This window comes from Manis javanica, chromosome 10, assembly GCF_040802235.1.
Source record: "Manis javanica isolate MJ-LG chromosome 10, MJ_LKY, whole genome shotgun sequence".
NCBI classification, from domain to species: Eukaryota; Metazoa; Chordata; class Mammalia; order Pholidota; family Manidae; genus Manis; species Manis javanica.
In genome coordinates, this window is record NC_133165.1 from 52103726 (window position 1) to 52121842 (window position 18117).

The 18117-nt window shown below is 44.5% G+C and overlaps 1 protein-coding gene across 8 annotated transcripts in view; it reads right to left on the reverse strand.

The window, feature by feature from the left end:
- Window positions 1-18117, reverse strand: part of VWA3A (von Willebrand factor A domain containing 3A) — a 53669-nt gene that overhangs the window by 22149 nt on the left and 13403 nt on the right. For all 8 annotated transcript variants that reach the window (XR_012122281.1, XR_012122280.1, XM_073215460.1 and 5 more), the window contains 12 exons: window positions 17589-17643; window positions 12013-12111; window positions 10466-10572; window positions 8250-8375; window positions 7821-7929; window positions 7514-7579; window positions 5329-5454; window positions 3571-3706; window positions 3365-3468; window positions 2067-2147; window positions 1540-1634; window positions 5-124 (listed from right to left, as the gene is read on the reverse strand). Coding sequence is in view for 6 of the 8 variants with exons in the window: in XM_073215460.1 (XP_073071561.1) it covers window positions 5-124; window positions 1540-1634; window positions 2067-2147; window positions 3365-3468; window positions 3571-3706; window positions 5329-5454; window positions 7514-7579; window positions 7821-7929; window positions 8250-8375; window positions 10466-10572; window positions 12013-12111; window positions 17589-17643 (1224 nt within the window). In the remaining 2 variants the exon portion in view is untranslated. The remainder of the gene's footprint in view (window positions 1-4; window positions 125-1539; window positions 1635-2066; window positions 2148-3364; window positions 3469-3570; window positions 3707-5328; window positions 5455-7513; window positions 7580-7820; window positions 7930-8249; window positions 8376-10465; window positions 10573-12012; window positions 12112-17588; window positions 17644-18117) is intronic.

Sequence of the window (18117 nt, forward strand, 5' to 3'; positions counted from 1 at the left end):
GTACGCGATAATGTTGAAGCAGTCCTTGTTGGACAGTTGCTCCTCCAGCAGAAGCCGCAGGGAGTGCTGGATATGAATAATGTACATGGAATTGGTCACAGAGGTATCAAGCACGATAACCACCCTAAAAAGAAACACAAGCTTTAAGAGGAGAACCGAATCTCTCAGATAATGTTCATTTTGTTCCATTTTACTTTTTAAAGTTTTTTCCAGGGGAATTTTGCATGCCAAATTCACAGCTGGCCAAAACCTTCTCTCTGGTTTGAGGTCAACAGAAGTGGGTTTACAACAGTAGTCAGAGGGTGTCGTGGAAGTTTCTCGCCCTGGAGGTTCTATCATGGGACCAAGTCTCAGGGTGGAGATGGTTTATGGGCAGGGGCTGCACACAGTGATTTTCATACATTTCCTTGTTTAAAGTACTAGCATTCAATATTATTACAGGTTGGGCATCTTTGTAGGGAAAACAGAAAGCCAGTTAGATGGGTGATAAGGTGTAAATGGGCCTCTGGGTAAATGGTTGTATCTTTTGTTTTAAGATCTCTCTCCCCATTCAGCCTTTTACTTTTATAGCTTCAAATCAAATCTTACATTCCCACCATCTCCCTCCATTCTCATTTTGAGACAGCAAGTGTGGATTGCAAAAGAAAATTCACTGGGTTTAGAGTGGAAGAACTTGGTTCAAGTTCTACTTTCTGTGTGGCATTAGGCAAGCCACAAAACTGCTCTGATCCTTAGTATATTTAAGTATAAACTATTTAAAATAAGACCCCTCAGAGGGTTGCTTTGAGAATTAAGTGACATAATAGTATAATACTTTGTAAGTGGTAAAGCATCAATAAGGTACAGAATGATAATGATGGTGATAAATGGTACCTATTGTTTCTGTCTTCTCAGCACCCATTACCTTTTCTCAAACAGCATCCTAATTTTCCTTTGGGAAACACCTCTGCCTCTATCCATTTGAGTTGGGTGGAGCTGACCCCACCCCAAGCTTTGAGGGTAGGCATTTAACCTTAGGCAATCAGAACATCATACCTCCCAGGCCAGAGTGAATAATAGCTCAAGGATGGGCCCCTTGTCCCAAGCTCTGGGAGTGCTAAACTGGTAGAAAGTTAGTTGAAAGCATCAGGTGGCTATCTTGCCACCTAGAGGGGAAAGCCTGCCTGAAAACAAAGCCATCAGAAGAAAGCAGAGCTGAGAGGGGAAGACAGATTCCTAACATGCATGAACCTCTGGATGGAGCCATGCCTGAAGACAGCTATCAAATCTATTCTAGAATTTTCAGTTATACCTTAACCAGACTTCCTTGTTTTGGTTATTTGCATTTAGTTTTTGTGGCTTTTTAACTGAAACGATCCTGAGTAACACAATGATGATGGTGGTGGTGACTTTCCCCTCCAGGGGTTCTGCTTAGTGATTGCTGATTCTTAATCTAAGTGACGGCTTTTGATGCTTCCAACAGGGAATTCATGAGTTGGATTAGCACTGTGTCACACACCAGACCCATGAAGGACAAGAATACTTCTTAGGGGAAGGTACCTTTTTTCACAGACTGTACCCCAGATTCTTCTGCTGGCCAAAGAGAGCCACTTGATCCGTCGCTCATACATCCGCATAGCTCTGCTAAGCCGTTTCTGCAAACCCAGGTGCCACACACATTGAGTAATTGTGCAAAGAACAGCTGAATAAGGGGTTTGTGGGGGGAAAGGGGCATTTCCCAACTGACTTCTGGGACTGGGTGTCAAGGCCATGGGTACCCAGGAAAGGTAAAAACATTCCACTAAATCATGGATTAAGACAAGGAAGACCAGGACAAGAAGAGTCAAAATATTTCATTGCCTCAAATCAAAGGGAGGAGGTAAATCTTGCCCTCAAATGATTAGAGACTACTTTGAGGCATCCAGGTCCCTGCCTGGAGAAGGGGTGGAGTAAAACTCCAGAGGTGCTCATGGTAGAGCACAGTTTCTGTTTATGAGAGAAAGTTCAGCCAGGGGCTTGGTGTTTCCACATTCCATGGCACCTTCCTCCCACATGCTATATGCTGATTGATTGGACCCATCACTGACCTGGTACTCATAGAGGAAGGGAGGGTCCACATGAATATTCTTCACTGTCCCGTCATGCCATTCAAACTGTACCATTGCCTTCTGCATTCAGGTGTGGCCAGGAGGGGGAGCAGGTGGCCAGAAGTACATGTGGGGAACAATTTTAAGTTTAATTTGGTCACTGGGCTATCCAAATCACATGTGTGAGAGGGAAATGGGCTCTGAGCACATCTGGGAGTGGATTATGCCTCCTTCTTCCTGGGCACTGGAGCTGGCAGCAAAGGGCCCTCTGGACAGCGGTCCCCTGAATGAACCAAGCCTGACAGCAAGCCAGGCTGCCTTTTGGGGAGGCTCTTCTGAACATCAGTCTTGATTACAAGATATCAATGGGGTTGGAGGTTTTGAACTTAAACCTACTGGCCATGGGTTCTTAGGTTTGGAAACCTAGATAGGCCTTCATGGACACTGAAAATCTAATTTGTTAATCCTGTACTTTCATCCTCCACTAAGTGGTCACACCCATGTGTGTAATTATCATTCCATCCACCTACTCCTCCATCTACCTCTAGGATTATCTATCCCTGCTCCATCTCTCTTTCCTTTCTTCCATTTTCCCGCTGATCTTTCTATTCACCCAGTTTTCTTTCCTTCCATTTTTCTATCCTTAATTTTTACTTGCATCCATTCATCTTTTCTCACTCTATCCTGCCTTCCATCCTTTCATTTTCCCTTCCGTCCTTCCATTTGGTCACATTTTCATCTGTCCATCCTTTTACCTATTCATTCATCATCAACATTTCCATCCATCCATCCATCTATCCATCCTTCCTTCCAACCACAGAGCTGTCAAGTAAACATTCACTGATTGCTTACTTGTACTAGATATTGGGGATACAGGGTTGGAAAAGAGAGTTTCTTCTTTTAAAGGGCACATCCTCTGGTGGGGATTTAGACATGTAACAGATCCACGCATTAACAGGAGCTAGAGTAGATGTCTGTACAAGGTACAGTGAGGACACGGGAGCGTGTGTTCTGAGTGGTGTGGAGGAAAGCCGTGCAGGACATGCCCATGGTACCTAATTCGCTCTCTCTTGCCCCACTCCTTACACTTCATTTTCAGATCTTTGAAAACCAGCAGTTAGAGCAGATTTGGTAAGAGTTCTAGATCCTCGGTGGACAGGCTGCATCCCACTCCAGGCCCTTAGGCCCCTGCTCATTAGACTCTGCCTTATGACTCTTATTTCCTGAACATTTAAGAAGGCAAATGCCACAAAGAGCTCCTCTGCAGAGGACTGGGGAGAACTCGGAATCTGAGTTACCTCATGGATAGTTGATGAAACCATTTTCTGGAGAATAGGCACAAATTCCTTCACAGGAGAGAATGCATTGGGTGCAAGAACTTGATAAAGGCTTAGCTTCTTGGCTGTAAAAATAAATAGTGGGTTTGAAGCACTGCTTGCAAAACCCCAAGAGAGTTTATGCCTTGTGGACAGCCACCCACTTGCTGCCCTCTTTGGTTATTTACCTTTTAGGCCATTGATCCGTAGCCATTCTGCAGAAGTCTTTTCCAAGTTTGGGAACTCAATTATGAGGGCAGCCTCATGCTTTGGGGATTTAGGCAAGAGACTTGTGAGTGGTCCCTTTGCAATGTCAGGGGAAATCTAAATGAAATGAAAACCCTCATTACTTGGTATCTCAGAGCTAGAAAGTCCTCAGTCTCTCCTACCTGCCCAGGACCTGAAGTGGAACATTTTAAACCATTACCTGGTAAAGAAGAGGCAGTTCTGCCTCCCCTTCCACTATCCCAATCCCTCCCCCTGGAGATTTCTGGAATTCAGGGGAAGGGGGAGATGCCCCAGGAACTTGTTTCCTCTTTCATGTGTCCATCCTTCTTACCATTAAGGTCAGCACTTCAGAATCCAAGATAATAGGTAGCTCTCCATGGGCTCAACAACACAAGGCTTCAGGGAACTAAAAAGTGACTCTTCCATGGAATTATTAGGGAACCCTGATGAGCCCTCACCCCCATTTACAAACTGAAAACCTGAGGTTCTGAAAGGTTAAGCCGCATGGCTCCTGTATAAGTAGAACATAGAAGGACAATTCCCAAACTACAGACACTTGAGCTTGGCCTTCATGAATTTTGCTGTATCTGAGTACCACTCTATTGTTATTTGCTTGATATTTCTAAAATACATGAAATGTAACATTAAAGCTTTTAAATTATTGATTTTAATTTTAAAAATTGACTCCCTTTTTTGTACTTAAATAAATTTAGAGAGAAGATCTATTACTACAATAAGGAGCTAGTTTTAAAGATACAACATTAAAATTAACCCATGCACCACCTTATAATCATTTGTAAACCACAAACAGTACATGCATTTCATTTTGGGCAACTCCTGGCAAGGTTTTGACATCAGACAAGACTTGGGTTCAGTTCAAACTTGACCTATTTCCACCTCTGTGATCTTGGGCAAACTATTTAACCTCTTAACTTCAATTTTCTCATCTACAAAATGGGGGCAGTAATAAATCTATCTCAGACTAGTGTTAAGATAAAATAATGCATTTAAAGAATTAAGCATTGTGCCCATCTTAGAATGAGCACTTAGTAAATAGAACTATTATAACTGTAATTCTAAAAGTTGTTATTTATAAGTAAATGGTAGAAGAGCTGGAACTAGAATTTAAGAATCAAGTCTCTAGGTGCTGTGTTTCTTTCACTACATCCAGCCAGGCCAAAATATCTGCTACCTCACATCTACACCTTCATTCAGTGAAGCTATACATGCATCTGTCCTCAGTTCTCTTCTGTTCACAGCTAAGTCTTCTGTGTGGTCTAAGCAGCACATAGTTTTTATGGTACTTGTGGCCATCAGCTGGCTGAGTTATCCTGCTGATGTTAAATTAACTAAGTCACCAGGTAGGGATGTTTGCCCTGCGTAAGGTGCTGGGTGGGAAAGGCTGTTGTTAAGATAGCCCGCTCAGTGTGGCTGAGAGTTTCATCATTCTCCAAACTGGGGGGAAGGGCAGGTGGAAGGGGAGGCAGGAGTCTGCTGGTTTTTCTCTGAAATGATTTTTTCAGGTAGGAGATTCGCCAGGATCCTTCCGGCACAGTGGAAGTCCACCCAGCCCATGCAGCGGTGGGGTGCAGCAAAAGGTGGAGCTTTTCCTTGTTTCATGGTGTGGGGGCCTCAGCAGGCGTGCTGTCTGAGAGACAAGTGAGGCCGGCTGAATGCCTCTGGGAGACGGTCCCAGTGCCTTTGCTCATGCCACCTACCTCCTTCACGGCGCTGGTTAGCTCCTCACCGGGGGCGCTGTGGCGCAGGGCTTGGATGTGGTCCAGGAGGCTCTGGGCCTTCTGGATTTCTGCCAGGAGCTGGTCCATATCCCAGCTAGTGTAGATCTGGGGGTGGTGGGAGCAATCAGTCATCTAGAAGGCCCTTGGCTACTGGCAATGGCTAAGGCAGTAAAGGGCAAGCAGCCATGTGAACTCCTAAAGTTGAGTGGCAGGCTGTCTAAACCAGACATTAAAAACTGGGGTCTGTGAGCCACATAAAGTGTGCAAACATGTTGTATTCCACCTCTACATTACTGGCCTGCAGTGCTTTTAAATAATTGAAGGGTTTTCTAACCTTAAAAATGGGAAGAAACACGTTACACCCAGTGGGATGGTTATAAGAATAATTTTTAAAGACGACTGTCACAAGTGCTGACAAGGGCTGGAGAACTGGAGCTCTGTACACTGTTGGTGGGGCTGTAAAATGGTGCAGCTGCCATGGAAAACAACTTGGCAGGTCCTCAAAAAGTTAAATACAGAGGTACCATATGACCCAGCATCTCCACTTCTATATACTCAAAATAATTGAAAATAGGGACTTGGATACTTGTACACCAATATTCATAGCAGCATTATTTGTAATAGCTGAAAGGTGGAAATAACCCAAATGTCCATCAACTGATGAATGGATAAACAAAATGTAGTATGTCTAGAAAATGGAATATTATTCAACAACAAGAAAGAATGAAGTCCTGATACATGCTACAATATGGATGCACCTAAAAAACATTATGCTAACTAAAAGAAGATAGATACAAAGTACATGATTCCATTTATATGAAATATCTAGACTGAGTAAATCCATAGAGACAAAAGCAGATTGGCAGTTGCCAGGGATTGCAGGCCACAGGAAATGGGGAGTGGCTGCTTAATCAGTATAGTTTCCTTTTGGGGTGATGAGAATGTTTTGGAACTAGATAACCGTGGTGGTTGCACAACATTGTGAATGTACTAAATACTTCTGATTGTGCGCTTTACAGTGGATAAATTTATGTTATGTGAATTTCACCATTTTTTTTAAAATTTAAAGAAAGCACACACACACACAAATCTAGATTTCTGGCTCTTCTTGAAAAATCAGAAGACCTGGCCCACCTAGGTCACATTCCTACCAAGCAGCAATGGGCTGTGGCTCAGCAGAGGCACCTCTTTGGATGGGGCATGGGCTCTCTAGCTCACCACAGTCCCCACTACTCTGTTGCCTCCTTCATCAGAGTCAGTTTTAATTTTTTGTCATCCTTGTACTGCTATTTTGCTCATGTTAAAGAAGACTGTAGCCATATCTCCATCCAAAATGGAAAAATAACAGATAAGCCAAGAAGGTTTTAATAAAAAATATTTCCTAAACCAGAGAGTTTCATTAAATTACTGTACCTTCCTACAGCGCAATCAGTCCTCTACAAACAGCATCTGGGCAATGAGGTAACAAGAAGGGAAATGTTGAAAAACAACAAGGAAAATGTTGCCTGACCTTGGATCCCTAATGTGAAATGTTAGACTTTGACCCTGAACATACTTTTGAGATGCAATTATTCATTTATTCACTACTAGTAGTTAGTAGGCAAGACACAGCCTGTTAGTTGAACAGATGATTGGATTCTCAATCTGCCAAATGGATCTACACACAAAGTTGCTAAGTGTTATTTCCATTGTGGACATCAGGTGAGTGGTGATATTATTAACTGGGACAAGGACACTAAGAGATGGATTGGTACAGAATTGATGGCTGCAGGTCCCTGCTGTAGTAGGGATATATCTAGGAGAGAGACCTGAGGAAACTGGTTCAGACTCAGAGCTTTGGTGGGAGCAGAGGTGGGGTGGGGTGTACATTGACAGCAGCTGCAAAGATTTGGGATTCTAGCCACTAGGCTTTAAAAGTCCCCTAGGCTCACTGGGGTGCAATCAGATCCTCAGAGGCACTAGACCAAAGGATCTCTTGTGACTTCATGCTGTCCCTGTTCTTCCCACATATTCATATTAACTTGATTACACTTGTGTAAACTCATTGAGCTTGGGGAGGGGGCAGCAAGTACATAGTATGGTCCCTGGCCCAGATCCCCTGGAGACAATCTTGGAGGCAGGCAAGGAGTGGGAGTGGGGCCACTGCATTGGCTGAAGGGCTTACCTCCATCTCTTGGCTGTAGCAGTGGTAGTAGCCCCCAAGAGCTTCTGCAAGGTTCTTTAGGACAGCCTGTAGGGATGGTGACAGGTCGGCCCTCACTAGGGCAACACAAATAGTCCAACAAGCTTTCTCCTTGACCGAACCTCCCAACTGTCCAAAGCCTACCATCTTACCAAAGGGAGAACTGGGTGCAAGGAGAATCATATCTTGGTCCACAGCTTGGGGGACCTGTCCATGCATGAAGCCTCAAACCTGTCCCAGCTCATTATGGCCAATCCAAGGGACACCTTAGAGAATCTTGGGTACTTACAGGGGGCACCTGATTGTCGCATTTGTAGGTGATGATGTGGGTGATGAGGCCACTTCCCAAGGTGGACTGTTGGATGTAGTGAGACAGGATTTCAGGAGGCTGATCTGGGCTGCAGAGAAGAAAGAAGAAGAGAAACGGGGCACCCCAGGTCAAATTACTTTCTGAGAACATGCCAGAGCAAAATGGCAATTCCCTGAGAACATCTACCAAATTTAACTGACCACCTGTGTAAGATGCAGGGCAGAGTGGGCTGCAGGCCTGGCCTGCCTTGCTGCCCTACCCCAACATCTATGGACAGAAATCCTGTGAACTCAGTCCTTCTCTCAAGCATGTGCACACAGTCACGTTTGATGATCTTTTCTCAAACAATGGCTTGGGTCTCCAGCCCCCTTCATGTGGCCTATTACCTGTTTAGGGAAGGAGACCTACCAGCTTCCCATGATGGTCACCAGTGAAGTCAGCCCCTTGAGAGTGAAGATTTTCCTCAGGGCCTGCAGCAGATTGCTGCCTCCCTCAGGGTGCAGCTTCTTTATCCAGAGCTTGAGTTCCTGTAGGCTGGGGGAGACAGACAATGGCAACCTAACGGTAGTCCTTTCACTCAGTGACAGCCCAGGACAAATACAAGCTCATTCAAGCCAACTATAATTCTCTGAGGTAGATACCTGTATTCCCACTTTATAGATAAGGAAACTGACGCTCAGAGTTAGGATGTGCCTGAGGTGATACGATAAGCACATGGCAACACTGAGATTCCCAACCACATCTGACTCTAGGACTTGAGCTTCTACAGACTCTGCTCTCCAAAGGTCTGCAGCTAAGTTCCCTAGGCCTAGCCCCCAAATGTCCTGGGAGTCAGACCTCAGCCTCAAGCAGAGTCGATCTCCTAACCCTGAAGGGGCTCTAAGAGAAGGCAATGTGGCTGTGTGGCTTAGTTTCACATGGACTGGGACAAACACCATTTGTAAGAGGGAAAATGACTTAACAGAGCTTTCCTGATGCAGCACCTCACATGGTGCTAGTGAGTTATGTTCTTCCCATTTCTCTTTCGGTCTGACTAAACACAAAAAATAACCAAAAAAAACCCCACAATTCAGTTCATTGCTGATAAGTTTGACTATTTGTATTATAACTGTTGAGTCTCCCTTTTAAAGAAAGGGGGAATAAATCCTAGCCCTAGCACCTTCTCTAGCATTGGCCGAGAAGTATCAAGCTGAAATTTAATATCATCCTTCTGTTTGCTTTTGGCGTATTTATTTTTATGGCCATTTTCTAGTTGTGGCAAGTGATACGGGCTTCTCAGTTATGGTACTGATGGAGAGTTTCCTCAATAATAAATATAGTGTTGGTATTTTTAAAATTAATGACAATACTACATGTGGCAGAGCTATGACAAAATCACAAGGGAATTCCAGGAATGACTCAAATTAATGAAATTTTGCCTAGATGATCTCAAGTGACTTTCAGGTCTAACATCATGGAGATTAGGATCTAATTAGGATGGAAATCACAGTAAAAAATTATGTCACTCACTGAGTACCTGCCACATGCCAGCTTCTTATCTTTCATTTCATCTTCACAAGAACTCAGTGAGGGGTAAGTATGCTCTCCTCATTCTAATCAGAGAGTTAAAGGGCTGGTCAAGGTCACTCAGTACCATTGGGGCTGGGATTCAAAGCCAATGATGCCAGAACCAGGCACTTCTTTACCCAGAAGTGTCCCTCTTTACACTTTCTGGCTAGTGCCGGGCAAGGGACCTCCATCCCAGAAATCCAAGCATGCAGGTTTTCCCGGAATCTGCTTTGGAATTTAATCCTGGGTCTGCCACTTTGGGCATTTTTCCGAACCTGAGTCACAGTTTCTTTACCTGAAAGATGGGGATCATAATCCTATTCCAGTGTTAGCTATAAATATTATATAAGATAGTACATGTGAAGTACCTCACATAGTAACTAAGGCATGGTGGGGGATCAAAGATATTTCCTTCATGGAAAAATTTCTAGCTACTGGCGTAATTAAGTTGAAATTCTTACATATCTTCCCTCTCTCCCTGCATCCCCCCAAAATGCCAAGCTCTCCCAAATAAAGGACTGAACTATAGTACATTTATTCAGTGGGGTACACTGTATAGCCATTTAAAAAATGAAGTAGATCTGTGTGTGCTGAGAAAGACTCATGTTCAAGATTCGATGCAGAGCCAAGGAGCAGAATAGTGTTAATGTGCTCCTGTTTATGTTTAAATGAAGGAGAATAAACACACAGATGCATGTATATGACAGACAGATTGAGGAAATAGAAGAAACTGCTACTGGGAGAGTGAGGTTCACTTACTATTATTTAACCTTTTTTACTGTTTGAATTTTTGAAAATGAGCATGTTTTGTTTTCATAATAATAAAATTATCTTTGCTAGTTTGCTGGATAAACACGGTGTCTTGTGGTTGCCTTGATTTTTCATTCTGTGGGTTGCTCATGAGGGTGACCACTTTGCGAAGTCATCAGCTTCCCGTGTTTCTACTTTTGTGATTGTCTCTTTGTACTCACCTGCTGGGGTCTAGGGTTTGCACTTTAGTCATTCAAGAAAGACACTAACACTTAGGAGGTAAATGAACAAGTAAACATCCTGGCTGGGGCTAGGGAGTCACTCACGTGGACGCACTGACTTTCACAGGGTCTGGCCAAAGGGTGCTGGTGGTGGTGCCGAAGGACAGGACATACAGCTTCTCCTTGTGGCTCAGCTGCTCATCAATTAGGCTCTGCAGACAAAGGGACCTCACTGGCTTCCAGAGCCAAGGGCCACATGGAGCCTGGCTCTACCTACTGTGCTGTGGTTGGCCCCTCTGGGCTGGAGTGTGAGCTGGGCTGAAATGGGGTCACTTGAGGCTCAGCTTAGTGGCCCCGAGCTGACTTATGCTTTCTGCCCAGTGGGTCTCATGGGGGTATGGGATGAGCACCCTGACTGCCCATCCCAGCCTGTGTGCATGGTGGGGACAGGACATGGGCCTTCAGCCTGTGGACTGGCAGACCACCCTGGGAGGTTGTCCTCACTGCCACTGCGGGCAGATGGTGCTTTCTTAGGGCTGCTGCATGCCTGGGTCATGGGGTGTAGGTGGGATGAGCATCTTGGCTAGCGGTCTCAGCATGTGCTGTGGTTGGACCTTTAACTGTGGCACCCAGGGAGGGAGACAGAGGTTGGGGGCAGTGCTTTCTCTACAAAGCACGTGAATTGCTTATAATGCAGTGGGCACAGTGCCAGCCTATCTGATGCTGTCAAGCTGTGGCTGGTAAATATCCAACAGTGAGATAACTCCTCCCTCTTCCTGGCTAGCTAGAAATTTCATCTGTATTTCACCAACATGAGCCTGTCCTGGCTAATATTAGACCAACCCACCTGGGGATCTTTAGAAACTCAGCCCTGAGCACTTGTCATGAAGGGGTGGTACTGTTTCCTGACACCTGCTGAGACTGGGAACAAGGGACAAGTCTGGATGACTGGCTCATCGTAAGCCCTAGAAAGACTATGCTGCTACTATGGTTCCCATCCAAAGTTCCAGGGGTTCCCATAAGAATATAGCCCCTTCCCATTATTTCACAGAGAATACAGGGTTTTTTCATGCCACACTTTGTACCAAGCACTTAACTTGCATGAACTCCTTTCTTCTTATGGTAATCCTGTGAGGTGGCCACTGTTATCATCCCCATTGTACAGATGAGGAAACAAGGGCACAGAGAAATTATGTAACAGGGTCACAGAGCCCAGAAATGGTAGAAGTGGCTGGGATTTGACCTCAGTTGTTTGCCTCTAGAGTTCTTAGCTTCTCTTTTATGGATATGCCAAAGAAACCAGAATAGCCGTCCTGTCCAGAAAAGTCCAGGAAGCCTGTGCTATGCTATGCTGGAGTCAGTGCAACTGATTACCACCTTTGTGTCCTCTTCCCAGGGAACTGAGCTCTTGTGGAAAAGTCTAGGTAGTAGGGACTGCTGTGGTGAGAATACTAGAAGCTCACACCACAATGGAAAATGACTCCATGTTTGGGTTTTACAGAACACAACCTATTTCTTAAACTGTAGGTGCTAATTAAGTGTGAACTGCTCTTTGTAAAACACCCCATTTTGCATTTGCTATAAACAAAGCTGGTTAGCAAGCTAACAAAGGGGAGGGTGGCTCCAGGTACTTCTCTGTGCCAGAGGCTTACCATGAGGTCATTTTGGAACTCCTCTTTCTGAGGGCCACTGCTGACCGCTGACACATCAATAAGGATACCAACTCTGGTCCCTCTGATGAGGCCAAATGCCTAAAACCAAAGAGGGCATTTGAAAATAATCAGTACAGCTCTGTACTTCTCTTAAGCCTTTCACAGAGCAGCTCCCAGGAGTTGGAGCACCACCACTGCCCCCCTGACCCCCACCATTATCCCCCACTCCACCCTAACCTCCACAAGAAGTGACAGAAGGAAGGCCCATTTTATAGAGAAAAAAGCCAAACCTGATGTCCTGACTTTAGCATCATCTGCTCCTATCTTGTGGTAGCCTATTCTTTACAAGTTTTTTTCTTAATATTTACTGCCCTCTCTTATAAAGTAATGCACATTCATTAAAAAATTTTGAAGATTGTAGAAAATCATCCTTTATAAGATAAAAAGGTTGATCTCTAATTATACCAGCTTATTTCATTTCTCTGTATCCTTATCTATTTTCTGCCTACTATATGAACTGAAGGCAGATGTGTCGAGCTCACCGGCTGCCATGGTATTTCTGCGAATTTCTAATTATATTTCCAACAGGTGCTGCATCCTATGTGCCAATACTATGTGGCTCTGCACATGGCTGCTAGTCCTATTACAGCAGCATTGTGCGTTGGGACTTTTATTGATAAGGAACTGGTAGTTCTCCAGAGGCAGTAGGTTCCATTTGATGCTTTCTGCCTTAAATCTGACTACTGGACACCTAATTTCCCTGTTCAGTTCACTTTTCTGCTCTGAGATGAGTATTTTACCTCTTGCCCACTTCTAACATTCCCTTTCTACGTTCTCTCAGCAAGTGACTTTGAGTCCAACTACACTAAGAAAACAGAAACAAACCAGAGTTTTGATCTTTCCACCCAGAATCTACTGACCGCCCATTTCCCATCACAATGTGTCTAACCCCAACTATCCAAGGAAGCTCTAAGGCCAGTCCTTTGGCTATATTACTGGCTCTTCTCTTGCCAAATAGGGCCTTTGCTACTATAACTGTCACTTCTTCTGGATCACCAATTCCGCCCTGTTTTTGTGATTTCCATCACTGTATAAATAGGCTTTATTACTGCCCATCTTAAAAAGGAGAGAAACCCGTCAGATACCCACCTCTCCCTTCTGCTACCACTTCATTTCTCAACTTTCCACATGAGCAATGCTTCCTTACCTTCCAATTCTCTGTGACCCCCTCAAATTAGGCTCTCACCTCCCTACTCCCCTGACACCACACTTGTCAAGGTGATCGATCAGTGACCTCGCTCTTGGCAAATTCAATGGTCAAATCTAAATTCTCAACTTTTTTGATCTCTGAGTAAATATTACACTGTTTGGCTGTGTCAAGAATTTGACAAGTTTATGCACTTAATAAATATGCTATATTTCAGAACACCATGTTTGCCTGCTTTTCCTTGCTCTCACTGGCCAGTCCTTCTCACCACCCTCCTCCTCTTGAAGTCTAACTGAGACAGGGCAGAAACAGGGACAAGCATCATGATTAATTTTCCTAAAAATGCTGAGATATAAATGGCATAGTAAGAACAGGAGGGACTCCATCTTAAGGCCAAGATTCCATTCCAAAAGCAGGGAGTTAGGAGGTAAGATTCCTAACATATTCTTTGGCAATTAGACAATAACCCACCCTATCTTAAGGCAAGGCATGCAGTCTTAATATGTTCCCAGTGCTTGAGGGAAACCACTATCTTGGAGAGGAACTGGATCAATAAATTCCTTGTGTTAATTTTTTCTTACAAAATTATCTAGAAGAACTGACTGTAGATAGTAATAATATCTCTCACCAGAGAGAGACATAATGAGACCACAAGTCAAGCCTATGCCCAACAACCCCCACCCTACCCTTGCCCCATTCTTGAAAGCCTTAAAAGACAGAATCCTAAGCCCTTAAGGGTACTCCTCTCTGAGGTTGCCTGCATTCCTCTTTTTTCAAGTGTGTACTTTTTGCCTTAAAAAATTCTCACTGCTCAACTTACTGCATTTTGTCTCTGTGCTCTTCCAGTGGTAAGCATCTCTGCTACTTTGCCATTTCATTCTATTTCCTAGACTTTAGCACAAGTCTTCACTCTCTCTGTCCTACTTCAGCTTCCTTGCTCTCTGCTGCCTGCAAGGCAGCTACCATTCCCTGTTACTCTCACTTTAATGAATTCCTTCCCTACCTACACTCCTCTGACCTGCTCGAGAATTCTTTCTTGATCAGAGTCAATAACCCTCTCCTTTCCAGGTTGAAGTTTCCCCTGGTGCGCAGGGAGAGACCTCCCCAGATGTAGCTGTCTGACAATGTAACTACTGGAATGCCCTGGGAACTTGTTCCTGAAGATGTTGGCCATGGACCAAGCAGTGTCAGTGCCTGGGAGCTTGTTAGGTGCAGAATCTCAGGCTCCATCCCAGATTTGCCTAATCAGAGTCTGCATTTTCACTAGATTCCTCCACCACCACCCCTAGGGGATTTGGCTGTATGTTATGGTTTGACAACCACTGGACTGGGGTTCCGTCTTCCTCTGTCTTCTGTATCTACGCCAGGGTTCGTCACTCTCAGTCTGTACTATTGACATTTTGAGCTGATGGTTCTCTATTGTGGTGAGTGCCAGTGCACAGTAAGATGTTTAGCAGCTTCCTTGGCAACCCCTCTTCCTAGTCATAACAACTGAAAATGTGTCCAGACAATGCCAAATGTCCCTGGGGTTTAAATGGCTCTGGTTGAGAACCGCTGCCAGGCACTTGGTCTCACTGCCAGGCACTGAGGCTCAGGGCTTAATATATCTGCATGCTGATAATAATCCAAGGTCCATCTGCAGGCAGAGCTGTCCTGCAGCTCCAGATGTGCATTCAACGACCTGCTCCACATCTGTCTGGACATCTAGTAAGTCCCTCTGACTTCATATGTCCAAAACAAGACCCCCTGATTTTCCTCTTTAAACCTGTTCTTCACTCAGTCTTCCCCACCTCAGTAAATGGCATTTAACATTTACCCAGGTATTCCAGCCCCAAACCTATCCAATCCACCAGCAAGACCTTCTGGTTCTATCTTCAAACCATGCCCTGAATCCACCATTTCTCATCCCATCCATCCAAGCATGAGTCTAACCTACCGTCATTCTTACCTAGTCTTATAGTCAATTTATGAAGCAGACAGAGTGATCTTTTTGAAACAAGTCAGACCATGTCACTCCCCTGATTAAAACCCTCACCTGTGGCATAAAATCTGAACTCTGCAAGGCCTCCCTGATCTGCCTCTAACATCATCTTCTCTGCTTTCCACACGGCTCACTCTGTGCTTGCTATACTGGTCTGCTTGCTGCTTCTGGAACACACCAGACTTGTTCCTGCCTCAGGGCCTTTGCATTTTCTGTCTCCTCTGTCTGGACTATCCACCCTTAGATCCCTCTGTGGCTTCCTCTCCAACTTCCTTCAGGCGTCTGTCCAAATGTCTCTTTGCCCATTCTGCTTAAATAGCCCCCCTTTTGATATCCCACTCTCCATTCCCCTACTCTATTTTATTTTTCCTTATAGTGTGATAACTAACTGATCTTGTATATGATTTTTAATTCATACAACTGACCTTGTATATGTATGTAATTCATGGTCTGTCTAGTGGATGAGGCTGGACTACAAGCCCCATGAAGGTGGGGCTTTGTATTGGTCATCTTTATGCCCCCGATCCTGGAACAGTGTCTGATATGTAATAGTCATCCAGTCAACATTTGTTACATTCATGACGCAAAATATGAGGCTTCCTAGGACATTGCCAGTCCTCAGGGACCAGGAGTTAAAATTTGGGGACCAAATTTCTAATCCTTTTAAAATTTAAGGAAACAGTCTTTACAGCTTTTATAATTGAAAATATGCATTCCCTTACACCTAGCCACTGAAATTCTAGACATTTAACCAGTGGAAATAACTGGATAAATACATAAGAAGGAACTGGAGCCCAGTGATGCCAGATAGTCCCATTTTTCAAGAGAAGAACAGAAATAGACATAAATATGAAATATCAGGATTTTAAATCTTGCAACTAATTCAAAAAAGATTCTGAATTATTTGAAGCTATATCAAAAATATTATTTGAATTTAAGTGGCCAATAAAAACATGGCTGTGAGCCAGATTTACACTCGTCTCACTAGTTTATAAGCCCTGCTTTTATCCTCTGTAGATATGGAAACAGACACGCAGAGGAGAGAGGCCACTTGCCTATGGACTTGCAACAGCAGGGCTGGGAATTGGGTGCAGTGATGGCTATCTATCACCCTAGGCTGCTCAGCACCTGGAGGACTCGTGTGTTTGCTTCCATGGAGTCCAGTCTGAGCCTGTTTCATGGCTCCTCTGCAGCTCCATCAGAAAGGGTCTGGGGGAGAAGGGCCTAGCTGTTGCTGTCCCCTTTGTTAAAAGTGCCAGGACAGGTGTGATGGGGGTGAGTAGATGAGAACAATAGCCCCTAGGTGGATGCTTTTGGAGAACGTGAGGATTTCATCCCTCTGGGTTCCTTCTGCTTGGGTTACAGTGTGCAGCCAGAGGGGGTGTGCCACCACTGCGACAAGCATCTGCTGACCAGTCTAAGCCAGCAAGGGTGGTTTTGGATCTGAGATATAGGCTGTACCCTGGAATTGGCCGGAAGGGTGGCCTGAGCACCATTCTATTACCTCCTGGTCCTGTGTAGAGATGGGGGTTGGGAGAGGGGAGCATGAATTTCAGCATCTGTCTGTCCTAGGGTTTAAAACAAGCGTTGAGGATTGCCTTAGGTGAAACAAATGGTGAGCCAGAAAAGTATCAGTTGGGAGAAAATAGGCTAAAACAAATAAGAAAGCAAAGGAAAGGTGAATTTTCTCACAATCACTCTTCTACCCTTCAAGTTTGAGGAAAATATTTACTAAGACTTTCAAGAAAAGCTATGTCCAGATGATCAGCCTCAGTCTTATAAATCTCACTATGAGTCTGAGGGTAAATGGTCAAGGGGACACCTGCCATTCTTACCTGCCCAGGATCTGTTTCCTTTTCTGAAACAGCCCTCTGGCTTTCCAAGTGCAACCATATGCCTCTCTTTCTCAATCCATGAGGTTTGGTGGGGGTTACCCCATCTCCCCACTTCCCCCGTTCTCTAGTTCCAGGCCTAGTCAGGTGGTATATCATATCCCTGTGGTGACTGGTCTAAACTGGTCCAATGAGAGTCAATCCCAGGATTTGGGAGGGTGTACTGGGAAAGGTAGGGGAGGTCCCTTTCTATATGTCACTTCATCTGGTGACCTGTAAGCTTAGAGCTTCTTGTGACCACCTTCCCAAGACTGGGGAAAGAATTCCCAAGAATAAAATTAGCCCAGAAGAAAGGAGAGCACTGAGACAAAGAGATGATACCACTGGAGCCCCTGGATACAGCTGTGTCTGGGTTTTTCATTTGGGTAGGTCAAGAAATTCCATTTTTAGTTGAAGCCAGTTGAAGGTGGAGGTCTACCATTTGCAGCTGAAAGGATTCTAACAAATACAGATGGAATGAGTGGAACGGGCAAAGAATGAAATCCTTTTCGCTTACCTTCTTGCTGTCTTCTGTGAGCCACTGGAGTCTCTGTTGGTAGAGTTCAATAACTCTGTCAAAACACCAGAAAGACTTGTCACCCAAGGTCAGCTTCATCACTGAGCTATAGCCATGCACACAAGGAAGGAAGGTGCAGGTGGAATCTTTTTGATAACGATTCTAAGACCTTAGGACAATATAAGGCAAAATATAGCAATGAGAAAACAGAAGGTATTGGTTTTTTCAGGAGTACAGAACACAGAGCATCATGAAAGAGATCAAGTGTGTGGATGCCACCTTTTGGTGATGCAACGTGCAGTGTAGACTGACGTTCGGTGGAACAAGGGGTGAGGTCTGTGATGAAGTGTTCTCATGAGGGAGGTAGAGGAACACTCTTGCTCTTCTCAAATGAGTTTTCCTAGTGTCCTGGAGATGTCATAAATGCACAATTGAGGCAGTTCAGCAGCAGGTTCTCAGTGGACCAATTAACAAAAAAACTTAGTTTCCAAAAGGTAGTCAGGGGAACATCTTTTTTGAAGTCCCCTTA